The 16578-nt window shown below is 43.7% G+C and overlaps 1 protein-coding gene across 1 annotated transcript in view; it reads left to right on the plus strand.

Moving 5' to 3' along the window:
• Positions 1–16578, plus strand: part of NT5DC2 (5'-nucleotidase domain containing 2) — a 184147-nt gene that overhangs the window by 61681 nt on the left and 105888 nt on the right. The window contains exon 6 of the mRNA XM_082265923.1: positions 15665–15793. Coding sequence (XP_082122049.1) covers positions 15665–15793 — 129 coding nt within the window. The remainder of the gene's footprint in view (positions 1–15664; positions 15794–16578) is intronic.

The following is a 16578-nucleotide window of genomic DNA, read 5'->3' on the forward strand; positions in this document are numbered from 1 at the left end:
CCTGCATACAAGTTCTGGGACTGATGGTGACTTTTGAGGCAGTCACTTTCGCTCAATCCCTCTTGAGGATCCTCCAGAAGGCAATCCTTCTCACATGGATCTAGAATGCAAACTCTCGGGACATTAGAATCCCGCCGAGCCCGGTGACCAGGGAGTCCCTGATCTGGTGGCTGTGGTCCCTGATGCCCAAGCAGGAAATCCTTCCTCCCCTTATACTGGACAATTGTCACCACGAATGCAGCCTGTCCAGGTGGGGGGGGAGAGAGAGGAGCCCTCTGCAGTTTTTCTGCTCAGGGAGCATGGTCCCTGGAGGACTCAAGGTTACCGATCAATGTCCTGGAGCCAAGAGCGATCTGGCTTTGCCTAGTTCACTGGATTGGGCACCTGCAGCTGTTCAGTACGCATTCGATCAGGCTATGCCTCGACCGTGGCTTATGTCATTCATCAGGGGGCTCCAAGGGTGTCCTTGCGGCCTTGGAAGTGACAGGCTTTCTTCGTTGGGCAGAGCGCCTTGTTCCAGCTCTCTCTGCTGTTCACATTCCAGGTGTGGAAAATTGGCAGGCGGTCACCTCAGTCATCAAGCCTTGGATGCAGGGGAATGGTCCCTACCTCCGGAGGTGTTCCAGCAGTTGTGCCTTTGTTGGGGCACTCCAGACGTGGATCTGTTGGCGTCTCATCAATAGGATAGTGCAGAGGTTGTGGCCCACTCCTGGGATCCTCTGGCTGATGCACTGGTGGCACCATGGGGTCAGTATCAGCTGCTGTCGGCCTTCCTCCTCTCAAATTGCTGCCAAGACCTCTTCGCAGGATCAAGGCGGAAGGGATTACAGGCTTTCTCGTAGCTCCGGACTGGCCTCGCCGAACTTAGTGTGCCCACCCGGTTAGGCTAGTCGCAGACGCTCCTTGGAGACTTCCTCTCAGGAAGGATCTATTGTCTCCAGGGCCAATCTTCCATCCTGCTTGCGGTCGCTGGCATTGTTGGCTTGGCTGTTAAAAGCCAAGTGCTGCAGGACAAGGGATTGTCTGCTTCAGTGATTCCCACTCTGCTTAATGTGAGGAAAGCGGCTTTTAGGATGATTTATCATCGTACGAGAAAGTTGTATATTGCGTGGTGTGGTGGTGTGAGTCTCTTTAGGTTCTCCCTCGCTCTTACTCGGTGGCCTGGATGTTGGCATTCCTTAACGGGGAGTTGATCAAAAGTTGGCCTTGAGTGCTATCAAGGTGTCGGCTTTGACAAATTTCTTCCAAAGACCGTTTGCCACCCGTTCCCTGGTGCATACCTTCTTCCAGGGGGTGTGACACTTGGTATTTTCCGCAGGGCTGTGGAGTCGGAGTCGAGGAGTCGGAGGAAATTTTGGGTACCTGGAGTCGGAGTCGGCAAACAATGCACTGACTCCTACTCCTACTAAATTTAGATTGGAATTTAAAAAAAAGTACGTTTTAAATGTCCCAATTCACAAAAAGTTATAATTAATTACTTAGTATAAGGAAACTTATAATTGAGAAGGCCAAATGTAAAAAGGAAGAACTACAGAAAGTTCTGAAAGGACGTTTTGTCTTCCTTAAAATGGATGCATGCACACGTCACCGAGTAAATTATTTTGCTAGTAATGTTAGATTTGTGGATGAAAATAACAAAACAATAACACGGACCCTCAGATTAAAGGACACTCAGGTACATCACACCAGTGATTACCTTCAGAAGTTAGTGGAGGGTGTTCTAGAAGATTTTGAAATTACAAAGGAACAGATTTTATGTGTTGTGACAGATAACGCTTCTAACATGTTGAGCATAATTGAGAAGATGAACGCAGATGAAGAAGGTAACAAACAGATATTAGAGTTAGAGGAAGTTTTTAACAACCCCCTATTTCCCCCTGGACTAAATATCAAAGCCTTCCTTTGGTGGCTTAACAAGGGCCTATTTCGCATTGGACACTTCTTTAACTCCATGGGGCCCCTTTCTTTCCCACACTGTGTCAATTTCCTCAAAATGCCCCTCGCTTCCAGCTATCACATTTCCTCCACTCCATATGGGACGATAAACCTGACCCTCCACAAATCACTCTTTATGAACGCTGGTGCTCGGAAGCCAGGGACCCAAGGGGAGGGATTTCCCTCATCTATTCAATACTATCCAACAGCGATGTCAAACCTGCATATGCGCTAGCCTGGGAGAGGGACCTGGAAATGGAGTAGGACCTGGACGACTGGGGTTTTCGCCTTTAACGCTCCTTTAGAGATGTTTCTCTCATCGAAGCTAATGTTAAATTGCTCACCAGATGGTACCTGGTCCCTACCCGCACTGCGGCCATGTTTCCAAACGCCTCTCCACAGTGCTTTAAGGGCTGCGGTTCATCTGGTGACCACTTGCACACTTGGTGGGCCTGCCCAAAGATTAGGCTATTCTGGAATAAATTATTCCAGATCATTCGTAAAGTACTTGATCACCCCATCGCTCAGTCTCCACAAATTGCACTTCTCAACGTCAAGGTCCCTAAACTTTCTAAACCTGCTCAGAAACTCCTCCATTTTATGTTCCTGGGAGCCAAACTCAGAATCAAGGAAGATGGGGGCTATAGAACAGCTCCCTGGAACGGCTGCATTGAGGGATGCTCACACCAACTGTATAAATTTTGAAAAAATCTTTATTGAAGAGCAAAGAGACACAATGTCTAAAACCCCCCCTTGGGGGAACAGTGTACAAAATATATAAAAGATTCAATTGTGAAAGATAAACGACAAACACGACAATCAACATGAAACTCACACACACACAAGGCCGGCCACACATTCACACCAGAAGATCTGACCTACAGAATGGCATACAGGCTGCATACGTTCCTATTCGGAATCTATGGATGCTGCTCTGTCATGGGTCTGTTGGTCGGCATGCCACAGTTGCAGAAATTGCACCACAAAGATATGACTTAATCACTTCAACTAAAGGTGTCATCACAGTGCAGTTCACATATTACATATGGTATATGCCTTTTGGGTCAGCATACTGCTTATAAACCAAATCCCTGAATGAATTGGAGTTCTGGAAGTCAGAGTTCAAAAAGGATGAAAAAATAGGATGAACCAGTGAATTTTCAATCAAAAATAATACATGTCATTCCTGAACTCATATAGATTGTAATTATTGGAATTTCTGCAGTTTCAATTGAAGTCCTCAAAAAGCTGGAATGCAGTTGGAGGAATATCTGTATGTCACTGCTGACAGGTTGGATGTGATATCAGTTCATTAGTCTGGACTGTGATAAATGACTCCTAGTGAGTGAAAAACAAAGTCCACTTTAAATTGGGGATAACGGTGTCAGGCCGACATGATCACCCTGTCACAAAAGAGTCTCTCCTAGTGTAGAACCAGGTGCGGGAGCTGGGGAGAGACGCAGTATTACTTGCTGACTGCGCAGGCTCACACCACTTCAGGGCTATGTCTGGTATGTAAGCATGGTAATCCACACATTGTCAGCCTCAAAAATATGAGTGTATACTGGATATGGGACCCAGACCTGCCGGTGTTCACTGCCTTTTCTCTATCCCCTGTTTCTTAACAAACATTAGCTCACCGTTAGTTCTCCAAGCTGTATAGGCTGCTTTAAGACGGGAGACCGCTGTGACCCCTTCGATGGATGTGGTGAGCATGAAGGCCCGATGTTGGCGTTCCGCTGTCGGCGTTCCGCTATCGGCGTGCCACGTGGAGGCAGCATGTACCGTGCGTCGCGGGCTTACTACGCCATGGACAGGAGCTGGAACGCATCGGTGGCTCTTCCGGGTGGTGTGCGGCCGGCGTGTGACGTCAACGCGTTTCGCGTGCGTGACGCACGCTTCTTCAGGACGTCATTGGTTAGTGCGGAAGATCAATATAAAGGGGTAGCCTGATTGGTAAGTGCAGACAGGTGACAGCACAACAGACATTCCTCCAATACTGCTTCCTATGTAATTAAAAAACCAGATGGTATAGCTCCATCATGTGGTTAAAAACCGGTAATGCTAGTTATTTTATATTCACTGGTTGATTTTGGCGTGGCTCTGGGGCAACATAGCAATTTAGGCAGGATCAACAAAAGTCTAGCGGTATGGTGGAATTACTTTAAGTTGATTACATCACCTAATGCAGGTTTTACTGCTATTATTTGACTTCATTTACTAGATGACATAACGACTAAACCATAGCCAAATATTTTTTGCATATAGAGAAAAAAAAGATGATTTAACCGTATCATTTGGATTAATTTATAAGTAAGAGCTGTGTGGGTGGAGTTTTACTCATCAACCCATAGAGGGGAGAGAATAGATAATAATGCTATTATAAGCTTCACCAAGTATTGATGAGATAACTTGTAACATTATTTTCTTAAATGGAAGGAACTAATCCCGATAATGGTATAAAGTAAGGTTAATCAACCAAAGCAGTTATAGCATAATATCCAAGAAAGAAAAGGGCCGCATAAAGTGAAAAACATAGTGCATGTTCCAACTTGGTTCACGGGCAACACGAATGGTGTCACGTGGAAAAGCCACTTACATAGTGGAATGATCATATTCCCTATTCTGTATATACCATGTTAAAACTCTATACTCCCATAGTTGAATTTTCCCAAACATATCTTTCCTACTATAAAGTACCAATTTCTCTGAGCGGGCCAAGTCCACCTACCCTTCACCAGTCCCTGGATTTTATGGTTCCAGAAAAATATGAAGGCTCATCTCTGTATTCAGGCCTAAAGGAACTTAAGTCTGGAGTCTAAATATCCAGGCCTTCTCCTCTTTTAGCAGGACTTTATCAAAGTCTCCTCTCCTAGAGGATATCTTGAGGGCCCAGAAGCCTATTACCTTCAGACCTGAAGGATCACTATTATGCTTCTCGGCAAAGTGTGTGCCGATGGGAGTATCTTCCTTGAGACGCACGCTTTTGAGGTGTTCTCCTATTCTAATGCGTAATTGCCTTTTGGTCTTTCCTACGTACATTTTGTGGCATGGGCACGTGATGATATACAGTACCCTGGAGGTGGAACAGTTTATGAAGGACTCAATGCTATAGATGACCTTTGCTGTGGAATCAGTATAGACTTGTGTTTTAGTTACATGGCCGCAGATCTGGCAGTGACCACATGGGTGCATCCCCTTTAAAGGTTGCAATTCGGTAAGCCAATTAGTTTTTGGGATACGTATGAACTCGGAGCGCACCAGGTGGTCACTGAGGTTTGTGGCCCTTTTGGCCGTCAGAAGTGGTCGTGGACCCACTATGTTTTTCAGTTGTTCATTTTTTTGCAATATATGCCAATGTGATTGAAGTATATTTCTCACTTTGTCCCAATGACAACCGTATCTGGTAATCAGACGTGGTTGGTTAGGGTTTTCTGACTTTAGTTTTTTTTGGGTCAATAAACTATCTCTATCCTTAATCGCAGCTTTTTTCCTGGCCCTCCTGATCACTCGGTGTGAATATCCTCGCTCACGGAACCTCGCATATAGCTCTTTAGATTCCCGGATATAATCTTCACCGAGTGAGCAGTTGCGTTTAATGCGAGTGAATTGTCCCACTGGGATCCCCATTTTTAGGCTGGTTGGGTGGTGACTGTCAGCCCTGAGAAGGGTATTAGCAGCCGTTGGTTTTCGAAATGTAGTGGTAACTAGTTTACCTTCCCTAAACTCAACCTTTAGATCCAGGAAGGAAATTGTTTTCCTATCCGCAATATGGGTCAATCGGATGTTACGTGAATTAGCATTGAGTTCTGACATAAACTGCTCCAACTGGAGTGGTGTACCATCCCAAATCATGAGCACATCGTCTATGTACCTCAGCCAGGTGAGGGCATGGCTGAGGTACATAGACGAGGTGTACACCACTTCCTCTTCCCACATGCCCAAATGTAAGCAGGCATAGGAAGGAGCCCATGGGGCTCCCATGGCCGTACCTCTAATTTGTTGATAAAAGTGGTTAGAGAACTGGAAGACATTATTCAGTAACGAAAATTCGAGTAGTTCCAGAAGGAACTCGTTCTGTGGACCCTTTAAGGGAAATTGTTGTTCCAAAAAATGATATACTGAGAGTAATCCCCAGGGGTGGGGGATAGAGGTGTAGAGGGACTCCACATCTATACCTACAAGTAGGATGTCCGTGGTGAACTCAAGATCCTTGATCTTGTTCAAGACGTCCCCCGTATCTCTCACATACGAGGGAAGGTCCAGAACAGGATCCTTGATCAATGAGTCAAGATATTTACCAATCCTGTCCAGTGGACCCCCACAGGCAGACACAATGGGTCTGCCCGGGGGGTCCACTGGATTTTTGTGTATTTTTGGTATGATATAGAATGTGGGTGTGTTATAGTCAACCACCTGCAAGTATTTTTTCTCCCTAATACTAATCAATCCAGCTTCATGGGCAAACCCCAATTTTTCATTGATATTAAGAACCAATTCTGGTAGCGGATTAGATAGGAGTTTTTTGTAGGTGGCTTTATCTGATAGAAGACGTAATGCTTCTCTTTCATAGTTATCAACTGTAAGCAACACTACATTTCCCCCTTTGTCACTTTTTTTAATAATTAAATCACTTGCCTTTTTAAGGTCACGTAAAGCAGTTCTTTCATCGCGTGTTAAGTTATCAGAGGAGAGTGAGTCCCAGTCAACCAGTTTAAGATCTTCTTCCACAAGTATTAAAAAAGAGTTTAGCCATTTGTTAGTGCAAAATTTAGGCATGGTAGTGGAACGTATATTAATATTACTCTTTCTCAACTTGTCTGCGTCTTGAGGGACCTCATCCTCCTCCGAGGACTCACCCGCTTCATCTAATAATGACTCTAGGGCTGACAGGGCTTCCTCTTCTTTTGTATTTAGTTGTAATTCATGTGAAGTCACAGCCCTTCCCTCATGCACTAATCTATAATAAACCTTCCTGAGGTAAAGACATAAGTCTTTATATACCTCGAAGTGATCCATGCATGAGGTTGGTGAAAAGGAGAGGCCCTTGGTGAGGACGGAGGTATGGAATTCATTTAGAACAAAGTTAGACAGGTTAATAATTTTTGAGTCATGGGAACTATCAGTTAAGGGAAGGGAGATCTCTTCATGATTTATAGACTGATTAGTACTACTCATTATCGACGGTTTCGTGGTCTGGTTCGTTGTTCCCAGACATTCCCTTGATCTCCTAGTTTTTCTCTTTCTTTTTCTTTGCCTCCTTTGCTCTTTTTGGATCCCTTTTTCAAGATTCCCTTTGGAGTAGTGGGCGGAGTAACTTCCTCCGCCGCACCTTCCCTTAAAAAAATGACCGATCGATCATCGTCATCACTTCCTGAGGGCATAGATTCATAGCTAGAATAATTTCTGTAACTCCGTCCTCTTCTTCTCGACCTATTCCGTCTATTTTTGGAAGTTAGGTCAAAGATTTCCCCCCGGGCCCAATCGTCTAAATCTCGTTGGAATTTTGACTGCTTAACACTTTTTAGATTTTTTGGGTTCTCTCTATTTCTTTTTTGAGGAAATCATTTAACTTCTGGAATTCTTCCAGTTCTTTATGTGGTTCTAATTTTTCTAATATAGTTCTCGTTTCTTCCTGAATTTCTTCCAGTTGTATTTTTTCTTCTTCCACTATTAACGCCATGACCCTAGTACCATGGGCAATGCACTCTGCTTTCCACTTTTCCAAAAAGCGTTCTGTGTGTAAGTGCCTGGCTGGAATGACTCTCTCACGCAAGCCTCTTGGTATAATGCCTTGGGTTATGTACGATTCCAAAGACAGTACATCCCATTTTCTGTTAAGGGACCTCACAAGTAACTTCTTGTGGTCCCTAAACAGATTTTTCAGGTCCCCATTGGGTTCCGTATCTTTAGTGTTGTCAAAGGTAGCCCTGATTTCTGCATCTAGGGAGTCTCCTAGCATAAATTCCATACTTTGTGCTGTTCAGAGCTGGAACTAGACTTAAATGCTATTTAACGATTGATGAAAAATAATCACCACTATTGCCTGCCCCAGAGCCACGCCAAATAGCTTACATGTAGCCAATGATACTCTGTTAGTATAAAGAAGCATTTACCCAAGAAAGCCATGCATGGTCAATTATCAACAACATTATGAACCCATAATCATTCATCTATGTTTCATAGAAATAGATTGACAGTGTGTCTAATTTGCTCTTTCAATCTAGACGGTGTCTCCAAAAGACAGGTGTATAAAGAAGATCCTTTATAGATCAAAATGCAACAAAGAATGAATAAAAAATATATACACCAGGCCTTGAGTCTGTGGTGTCTGTGTTGACTAGACACACTCCGTCTGGAGGCTGATCAATGTGCCAGATCGCCTCTACTAAATCGTGGGGAGCCACCGCAGCCAAATTGCAATAACAGAATCAAGGAAGATGGGGGCTATAGAACAGCTCCCTGGAACGGCTGCATTGAGGGATGCTCACACCAACTGTATAAATTTTGAAAAAATCTTTATTGAAGAGCAAAGAGACACAATGTCTAAAACCCCCCCTTGGGGGAACAGTGTACAAAATATATAAAAGATTCAATTGTGAAAGATAAACGACAAACACGACAATCAACATGAAACAATGACTCACACACACAAGGCCGGCCACACATTCACACCAGAAGATCTGACCAACAGAATGGCATACAGGCTGCATACGTTCCTATTCGGAATCTATGGATGCTGCTCTGTCATGGGTCTGTTGGTCGGCATGCCACAGTTGCAGAAATTGCACCACAAAGATATGACTTAATCACTTCAACTAAAGGTGTCATCACAGTGCAGTTCACATATTACATATGGTATATGCCTTTTGGGTCAGCATACTGCTTATAAACCAAATCCCTGAATGAATTGGAGTTCTGGAAGTCAGAGTTCAAAAAGGATGAAAAAATAGGATGAACCAGTGAATTTTCAATCAAAAATAATACATGTCATTCCTGAACTCATATAGATTGTAATTATTGGAATTTCTCCAGTTTCAATTGAAGTCCTCAAAAAGCTGGAATGCAGTTGGAGGAATATCTGTATGTCACTGCTGACAGGTTGGATGTGATATCAGTTCATTAGTCTGGACTGTGATAAATGACTCCTAGTGAGTGAAAAACAAAGTCCACTTTAAATTGGGGATAACGGTGTCAGGCCGACATGATCACCCTGTCACAAAAGAGTCTCTCCTAGTGTAGAACCAGGTGCGGGAGCTGGGGAGAGACGCAGTATTACTTGCTGACTGCGCAGGCTCACACCACTTCAGGGCTATGTCTGGTATGTAAGCATGGTAATCCACACATTGTCAGCCTCAAAAATATGAGTGTATACTGGATATGGGACCCAGACCTGCCGGTGTTCACTGCCTTTTCTCTATCCCCTGTTTCTTAACAAACATTAGCTCACCGTTAGTTCTCCAAGCTGTATAGGCTGCTTTAAGACGGGAGACCGCTGTGACCCCTTCGATGGATGTGGTGAGCATGAAGGCCCGATGTTGGCGTTCCGCTGTCGGCGTTTCGCTATCGGCGTGCCACGTGGAGGCAGCATGTACCGTGCGTCGCGGGCTTACTACGCCATGGACAGGAGCTGGAACGCATCGGTGGCTCTTCCGGGTGGTGTGCGGCCGGCGTGTGACGTCAACGCGTTTCGGGTGCGTGACGCACGCTTCTTCAGGCCGTCATTGGTTAGTGCGGAAGATCAATATAAAGGGGTAGCCTGATTGGTAAGTGCAGACAGGTGACAGCACAACAGACATTCCTCCAATACTGCTTCCTATGTAATTAAAAAACCAGATGGTATAGCTCCATCATGTGGTTAAAAACCGGTAATGCTAGTTATTTTATATTCACCATAGCCAGAGCATGGAAAACACCCAAGGTGTCCATCAGGGAAACCAAACTTAAGATCTCCTGGATCATGTCACAGGAAAAAATCTCTGGTATTATCAATAATAATGTGGTTAAATTTGAGACCATCTGGGAACCCTGGGCTAAATATGTACAGGTTTCCATTTGATCTGGCCGCCAGACCCTCTTTCTTTTTCCTCTTTTCTCTCCTTATTTCAGCTAACCTCTTGAGCCTCCTATGCTCTTATTCCCTTCTACCCCCTTCCAGTCTATCCTACCTTACTCCCCCCCCCCCACACCCTTCTTTGCCGCCCTACCACTCTTGGGGGCTTTCTCTGGAAGGGGAATGTGCAGGACCCATATGTCTCGCCACCCATTGGGGGCATGGTGTCCCCTCATACTTCCCCTCCTAGAGATGCCCTCCGCCTTACCTTGTTGTATATTGCCTGTGGTTTATTCTTGGGCTTTGCATCCCTCTATATGGGAACTCAACCCTCTGCATCCTGTTTCAGCTCCCATAGCGTGTTGGGGGTGGATCTTTGGACTACCCTCTTTGACCTCAACACAGTCTGTTAATGGATATGCCCCCCCTCGAATGTTAGTACTCCTCAATTTTATATGTATGGTTTTCAGGACCATGTCTAGCCTGATCGTTTTACCATGTTTGTTGTATTTTGTACTTTACTTTTTCTCAATAAAAATCAATGAAAGAAAAGAGTTAGAGGTAGACAGCTCTGCAAGTATTGGAGAAAGTTTAGAAACTGAAGAGAATGCTGACATTTTTTTAGACAACTTTGTTGAAGAAGCATTGAAGCTTGCTACTATTCATCATATGCGATGTGCTGTTCATACACTGCAACTTGCCATAAGAGATGGATTAAAAGATCGCCATGCAGCTACGCTAATTGGCAAATTACGGCAAGTAACTGTTGCAGCCAGGGCCCCGAAAACAGATGCAACTTTGAAAAGATGTGCAGGAAAAGGAGTCATTTTGGATCAAACAACTCGCTGGGGGAAGCACTTATTTAATGGTGAAGCGTTTGCTTGAACTTAGACTTCATAGAAGAAATGGACAATGAAAATCTTGCATTAACTGAAAGCCAGTGGACACAAACAAAAGAGCTGGAGAACCTTCTTTCTCACCACTTCACTGTCACCAAGAGGTTGCAATGTGATGATCTAACCCTAAGTAAATTCCTCTTGGAATAGAAGAGCCTGTTATATCGCCTGAACAAAAATGGAGGGTTAATAGCTGAGGGCATTGCATCTTCAATGATGAAAAGAGAGAGTCTTTTGCTGGAGAATGAAATCTTGTTAGTTGAAGAAGCCATCCTTGTTTATCCAGAGATCGTTAGTGATGTGGCCAGAATAGTTACTGCAATGCCACCCACCCAAGTCAGTGTCGAAAGATTATTACATATTAATACAGAGGATTCGGAGTCGGAAGTACAAAAAACTGAGGAGTCGGAGTCGAACATTTATCTACCGACTCCACAGCCCTGATTTTCCGTGCGACCTCCGCACCAACTGGGGACCTTGATTTGGTGCAGTCGGTTCTTCAAAAACCTCCTTTTGGAAGTATTCGGGGGTTTTCCCCTGCCTACCTTATCATGGAAGGTGGTCTTCTTGGTGGCTGTCACTTCTGCGTGCAGGTTGTCGGCACTGGCGACATTGTCCTGTTGTTCTCCCTATATGTTGGTTTGTGGAGACAAATGGTACTTCGTCCGGATCCGTCCTTCCTTTATTCAGATTAATGGGGTCCTGATCTATTTTAATAGTATTGACATCTGCTTGACAGTACCAAAACAGCTTGGGGCATTTCCAAAGCATGTTTAAAAGATCAACTGGTGCTCCCTGGCATCTCGGGCAGTTTGGACTGTCTGCATTGCCATTAAAAGAGTTTTTACGGAGTGCAGTATGCTCTGTGTACAATGAACAATTGCGTCAGTCACTGTGTAGCTGATAGGGATACCAACAGTACCTGTTCTAGAATTCTTTGTCAGACTTCTTCTTCTGAGATATCTACTAGATCCCCTTCTACCAGGCAGTGTGATTTTTATCAGTTTGAGTACCCTGAAGTAAGGAAACCAGGTGGGAAATAGTCCTAGATGATGGTTGTTTTTAGTGGACTGTTAAAGGCCATTAAGTTGGGCCAGGTGCTGTTCATTTCCTACAGCACATTGAGAACATAGAGAAATATGGATCCTGTCTTTGCTGACCTCCTCGGGGAGGTCCTGTCACTATTGTAAATGTGGGCATTTCAAGTCACTTTTGGAAATGTGGGCAGAGCCTGCCACTATTGGAAATGTGGGCGGGGCCTACCACTATTGGAAATGTGGGTGGGGCCTACCGCTATTGGAAATGTGGGTGGGGCCTACCGCTATTGGAAATGTGATTTGGGCCTACCGCTATTGGAAATGTGAGTGGGGCCTACCGCTATTGGAAATGTGAGTGGGGCCTACCGCTATTGGAAATGTGAGTGGGGCCTACCGCTATTGGAAATGTGAGTGGGGCCTACCGCTATTGGAAATGTGAGTGGGGCCTACCGCTATTGGAAATGTGGGTGGGGCCTGCCGCTATTGGAAATGTGGGCAGGGCATACCACTATTGTTAATGTGGGTGGGACCTACCACTATTGGAAATGTGGACAGGACCTGTCACTGTTGGAAATGTGGGTGGGACCAAACCTGTCACCGTGGAAATGTGGGCAGAGCAAAACGGTTCAATGTGGAAATGTGGGCGGGGCAAAATCCGTCGCACTGGAAATGTGGGAGTAAAACTCCTCACTTGCACAAGCAGGACATTAGAGGAGACCCACCCCATGATTTAGATAAGGGGGGGGGGGCAGTTTTTCACACCGCACAGGCCTAATTAGATGGATCTGAATCTCTCCTCCTCTTGCTAGAGTTGCACTTATTCCCCTGGAGACTTTATGCATGTATTTTGGTCATGCCTGATGATTGTCTCCTATTGGCAAAATTTACTAGCTGTCCTAAATGAGGTGGTGAAGATACCTATTACTTTAAGGCTGGGTTCACACATGCTGCGACCGTGGTTCACAGCAGGGGGTCCGGTGCATCCCTGTTCACTGGTGCACAGATCCCTTTCCAAATGCGGATCACAGCCTCCCTGGACCTGTGTGAACCGGCTCCATTGACAGCCAGTCACACTCTCCTGTCATGCGAATTGAATGCGGGGAAACCCACATGGAACCTTTCAAATTGGCGCACCAGGTTTTTGCGATTTATATTGATATCTATGCATGCATTCACACAGATGTCAGAAAGCCACATGACATCTCACTGACCGGAGGCTTTGAAATCGTGCTGAAGTTGCGCGATTTCAAAGATGCATTGAGTGTGAACAGGGGCTTACTGTGTGAAAGTAAATTTACTGCGGCAGGGTGGCAGGGGCAGGCTGGATGACATACATGTATGTCATCCAGCCTGTCCAGGGTTAGGGGTGCACAGTGCAGCTCCTGATACCTGGCCGATTTGAGCAGTCGGGGATCATGTGATCGCTATGCTAAAGCTGTTATGAATACATTTTATTTAAAACAGCTGTGATTACTATAGTGATGCTGTGATTGGCCCAAAGCTACTACATGGTATCTGGGCCAATCACAGCCCCCTGTACCATGTGATAGCTGTAAGCCAATCACAGCAAACAATAGTAAATAGCATCAGTTATGGATGTAACCATTTCATGACAGATCAAAACATTGCTGTTATAGTCCTTATCACAGCAATCAAAGTGTAAAAAAAAATTGTAAAAAAGAAAGAAAACAAATAATTTTTTCTTTAGCATACTATCACCAGTCAGTATCCTTGATCACTACCACACCAGTCATATGATGATGTTTCACTGCACTGGTGACAGTATATACAAAAAATATTGTGAAAAAAAAATTCACAGCTCTTGGATAGGCTGCAGAGTTTAGAGGACCATATTTTGCCTTAAGTTCAAGTTTGCTGACCAGGGACATATAGCAGAAGGGAATATAGCCAACATAAAGTTTACTGAGCCAGCTGGAAGCGGTTCTGTTTCACCTTAACCACTTCTGGACCGGAAGGCTTTACTCCCTTTATGACCAGGCCATTTTTTGCGATATTGCACTACATTATTTTAACTGACAGTTGCGTGCAACGCTGTATTCAAATAAAATCTATGTCCTTTTTCCCCACAAATAGAGCTTTCTTTTGGAGTTCTTTGATCGCCTCTGCAGTCTTTATTTTTTGCACTATAAACAAAAAAAGAGCGACAATTTTGAAAAAAAAAAAACAATATTTTTCACTTTCTGCTATAAAACACAGCCAATAAAAAAATTTAAAAAAATCAAATTTTTTCATGAAATTAGGCCAATATGTATTCTGCTACATATTTTTGGTAAAAAGAAAAATCTCAATAAGTGTATATTGATTGGTTTGTGCAAAAATTATAGTGTCTACAAACGATGCCTTGTTTACATAGGCAGATCTCCGTTCTGCCTCTCCTGGGGATGATCGCGGGTGGCCGGCGGACATCGAATTTGCTGGGCCCGTTGATTGACCTTCCCGCTAGCCAATGCGCGATCTCGCCATCTAGTGGCTGTTGAACGAAACGACGTACAGGTGTGTCATTTCGCACACAAAAGCACCACTTTCCCGCAGTAAATACACGGAGGCTGGTGGGCAGGTGGTTAAGCCTTACATTGAAAGAGGTAAAATTAATTCTATGGTTCCTCAGAAAATGATTCCTAAGCTACTGGATGTTGGCCTTTAGCATTCAACATAGATGTAGATTTTGGACTTTTTACCTAACCCCTGCCAATTGATGCTCCACAGGTACTGTATGTGTTCTTAGCTCTAGCAATCCAGAATAGTTAATAAAAAAAAATGAAAATATACTAATATATTTAAATTTTATTAAAATGTTAAAAACTCACATGGCTTAACATTTTTTTAAACATTGACAATACTGCACTGTTGAAAACAAAGAAATGTTCTTTAGAATATAACTATCGCTTAAATACACTTTTTGAATTTGCGTTGATTTGACCTGAATAAATGTAGCTGCTGATATTAGATCCGGTATACAGGGCTCAAGATTTCAAGTACTGAGCTGCTAGCCAGGCCTTAAGAGTTACTTGCCACCAGTTGCCCCAACCATCCCCATGAAATAACACTGTTAATTTTTTTATGCAGAATTAAGTTACAAAAATAAATAATAATAAAAACTTTAACAATATTAACATAAAGCATATTTCATTGATCTGACTGTGATAAATAAAATGATAAAATATGATTGGCTACTATGGGCGCTGTACACATCATTATTGCCTTGTTAAGTAAATATTTTAAGGCTATATTAAATATAGCATTAAAAAAATTAAAAGCAATGAATGACACTTTCACTGATTGAGAATGCAGACAGACTTTCAGGGAGCTGCCTAAGTTTTCCTATTAACAAGCTGGAGATTGGTTGCTAGGCAGTCAGAGCAACCAATCACCAGCTTGTTAATAGGAAAAGTAAACTTTTGCAGGTCTCGTCCAACCCCCCACCCCTCCCCCACCTCATCTAGTTCTTTGCCGACTCTTGCTGTATGCCTGGCTCTGCTAAGAGAATAAGTAGGAGCGGAAGCTGGGAGGAGAATCGGCTCCCATTCAACCCCGCCTGCCAACGGCACCCCCCTCCGATGTGACTCCACGCTCGTCATCAGCTTTTTTGCACTCGCCTAATGCGAGTACACCAGTGGGCTGCTATATACAGTAGATAGCACAGATTTTTTTTTTAATTTTTATTTAACCTTGTTGTTCTTGTTTAATGGGTTCTAAGTACAATGTTTACATTTATGTTTTAGGGGTCTTCAATGAAACAGTTCATGGATATTTTCTCTCTACCTGAGATGACTCTGATTTCCTGCGTAACTGATTTCTTTATCACTAATGGCATTGACTTTGACCCAGCTCATTTATTCAAGGATACAACCGTGAGTCTTAGTATAATTGCAATGTAGTCTGCTTACAACAAAGTCTACTGAATGTGTAATCTAGAAGAACTTCAGTCAGCAAAAAACAGCATGAAATTCACATATTATCTAACAATGTTTAGCTGCTATTGTTTTAAAAGAGAGCTTTAGAGGACTTTGTTAAAACTGCACTACCCAACAACTGTTCTAGTTATGATGATAGTATTTGGATGAGTCTAATTTTTGTTCATATCACACAGTTTGTCTTTGTACAGCAGTATATTAAACCTGCTTTCAAACATAGAAATCTGTGTTGCATACATGCTTTGAGCATGAAGAAGCTTCAAGTGCCGCTCCAAACTGAGACTGAATTGTCTCCCGACCAGTATTATGGGAATGGGAGCAGGCATCAGAGTTCACTCATCCAGAAGTCTCAAGCTGTGTAATATAGGATGCCGATCAGACCGACCCAGTGCCGATGAGCTGTACTAAATTGCGTGGCCTTAGTTAGCGCTGCTCCAGCCATGCCTCTGATGCATTTCGCCCTTACAGAGGTCTGTGACCAAGCCCCAGGGGGAGGGCATGGCCAGAGCAGGGCTGGCTAAGGCTACACCATTTAAAGCACTTTATCGGCACTGGTTCGGTCTGTGCGGTGTCCTATTTTATACATGCTTTGAGGTTATAGTAGGCCAAAATCTGATGTGGTTCATAAACTTTTATTTCCAAAAGCATGAAAACAAAAAACATTTAAATGGACTACCTGCTATTTTTTCAGCTTAAAAACTAATAAATGTACTAAAAGGTTG

Source organism: Pelophylax lessonae, assembly GCF_965119305.1.
Source record: "Pelophylax lessonae genome assembly, chromosome: 8".
NCBI lineage: Eukaryota > Metazoa > Chordata > Amphibia > Anura > Ranidae > Pelophylax > Pelophylax lessonae.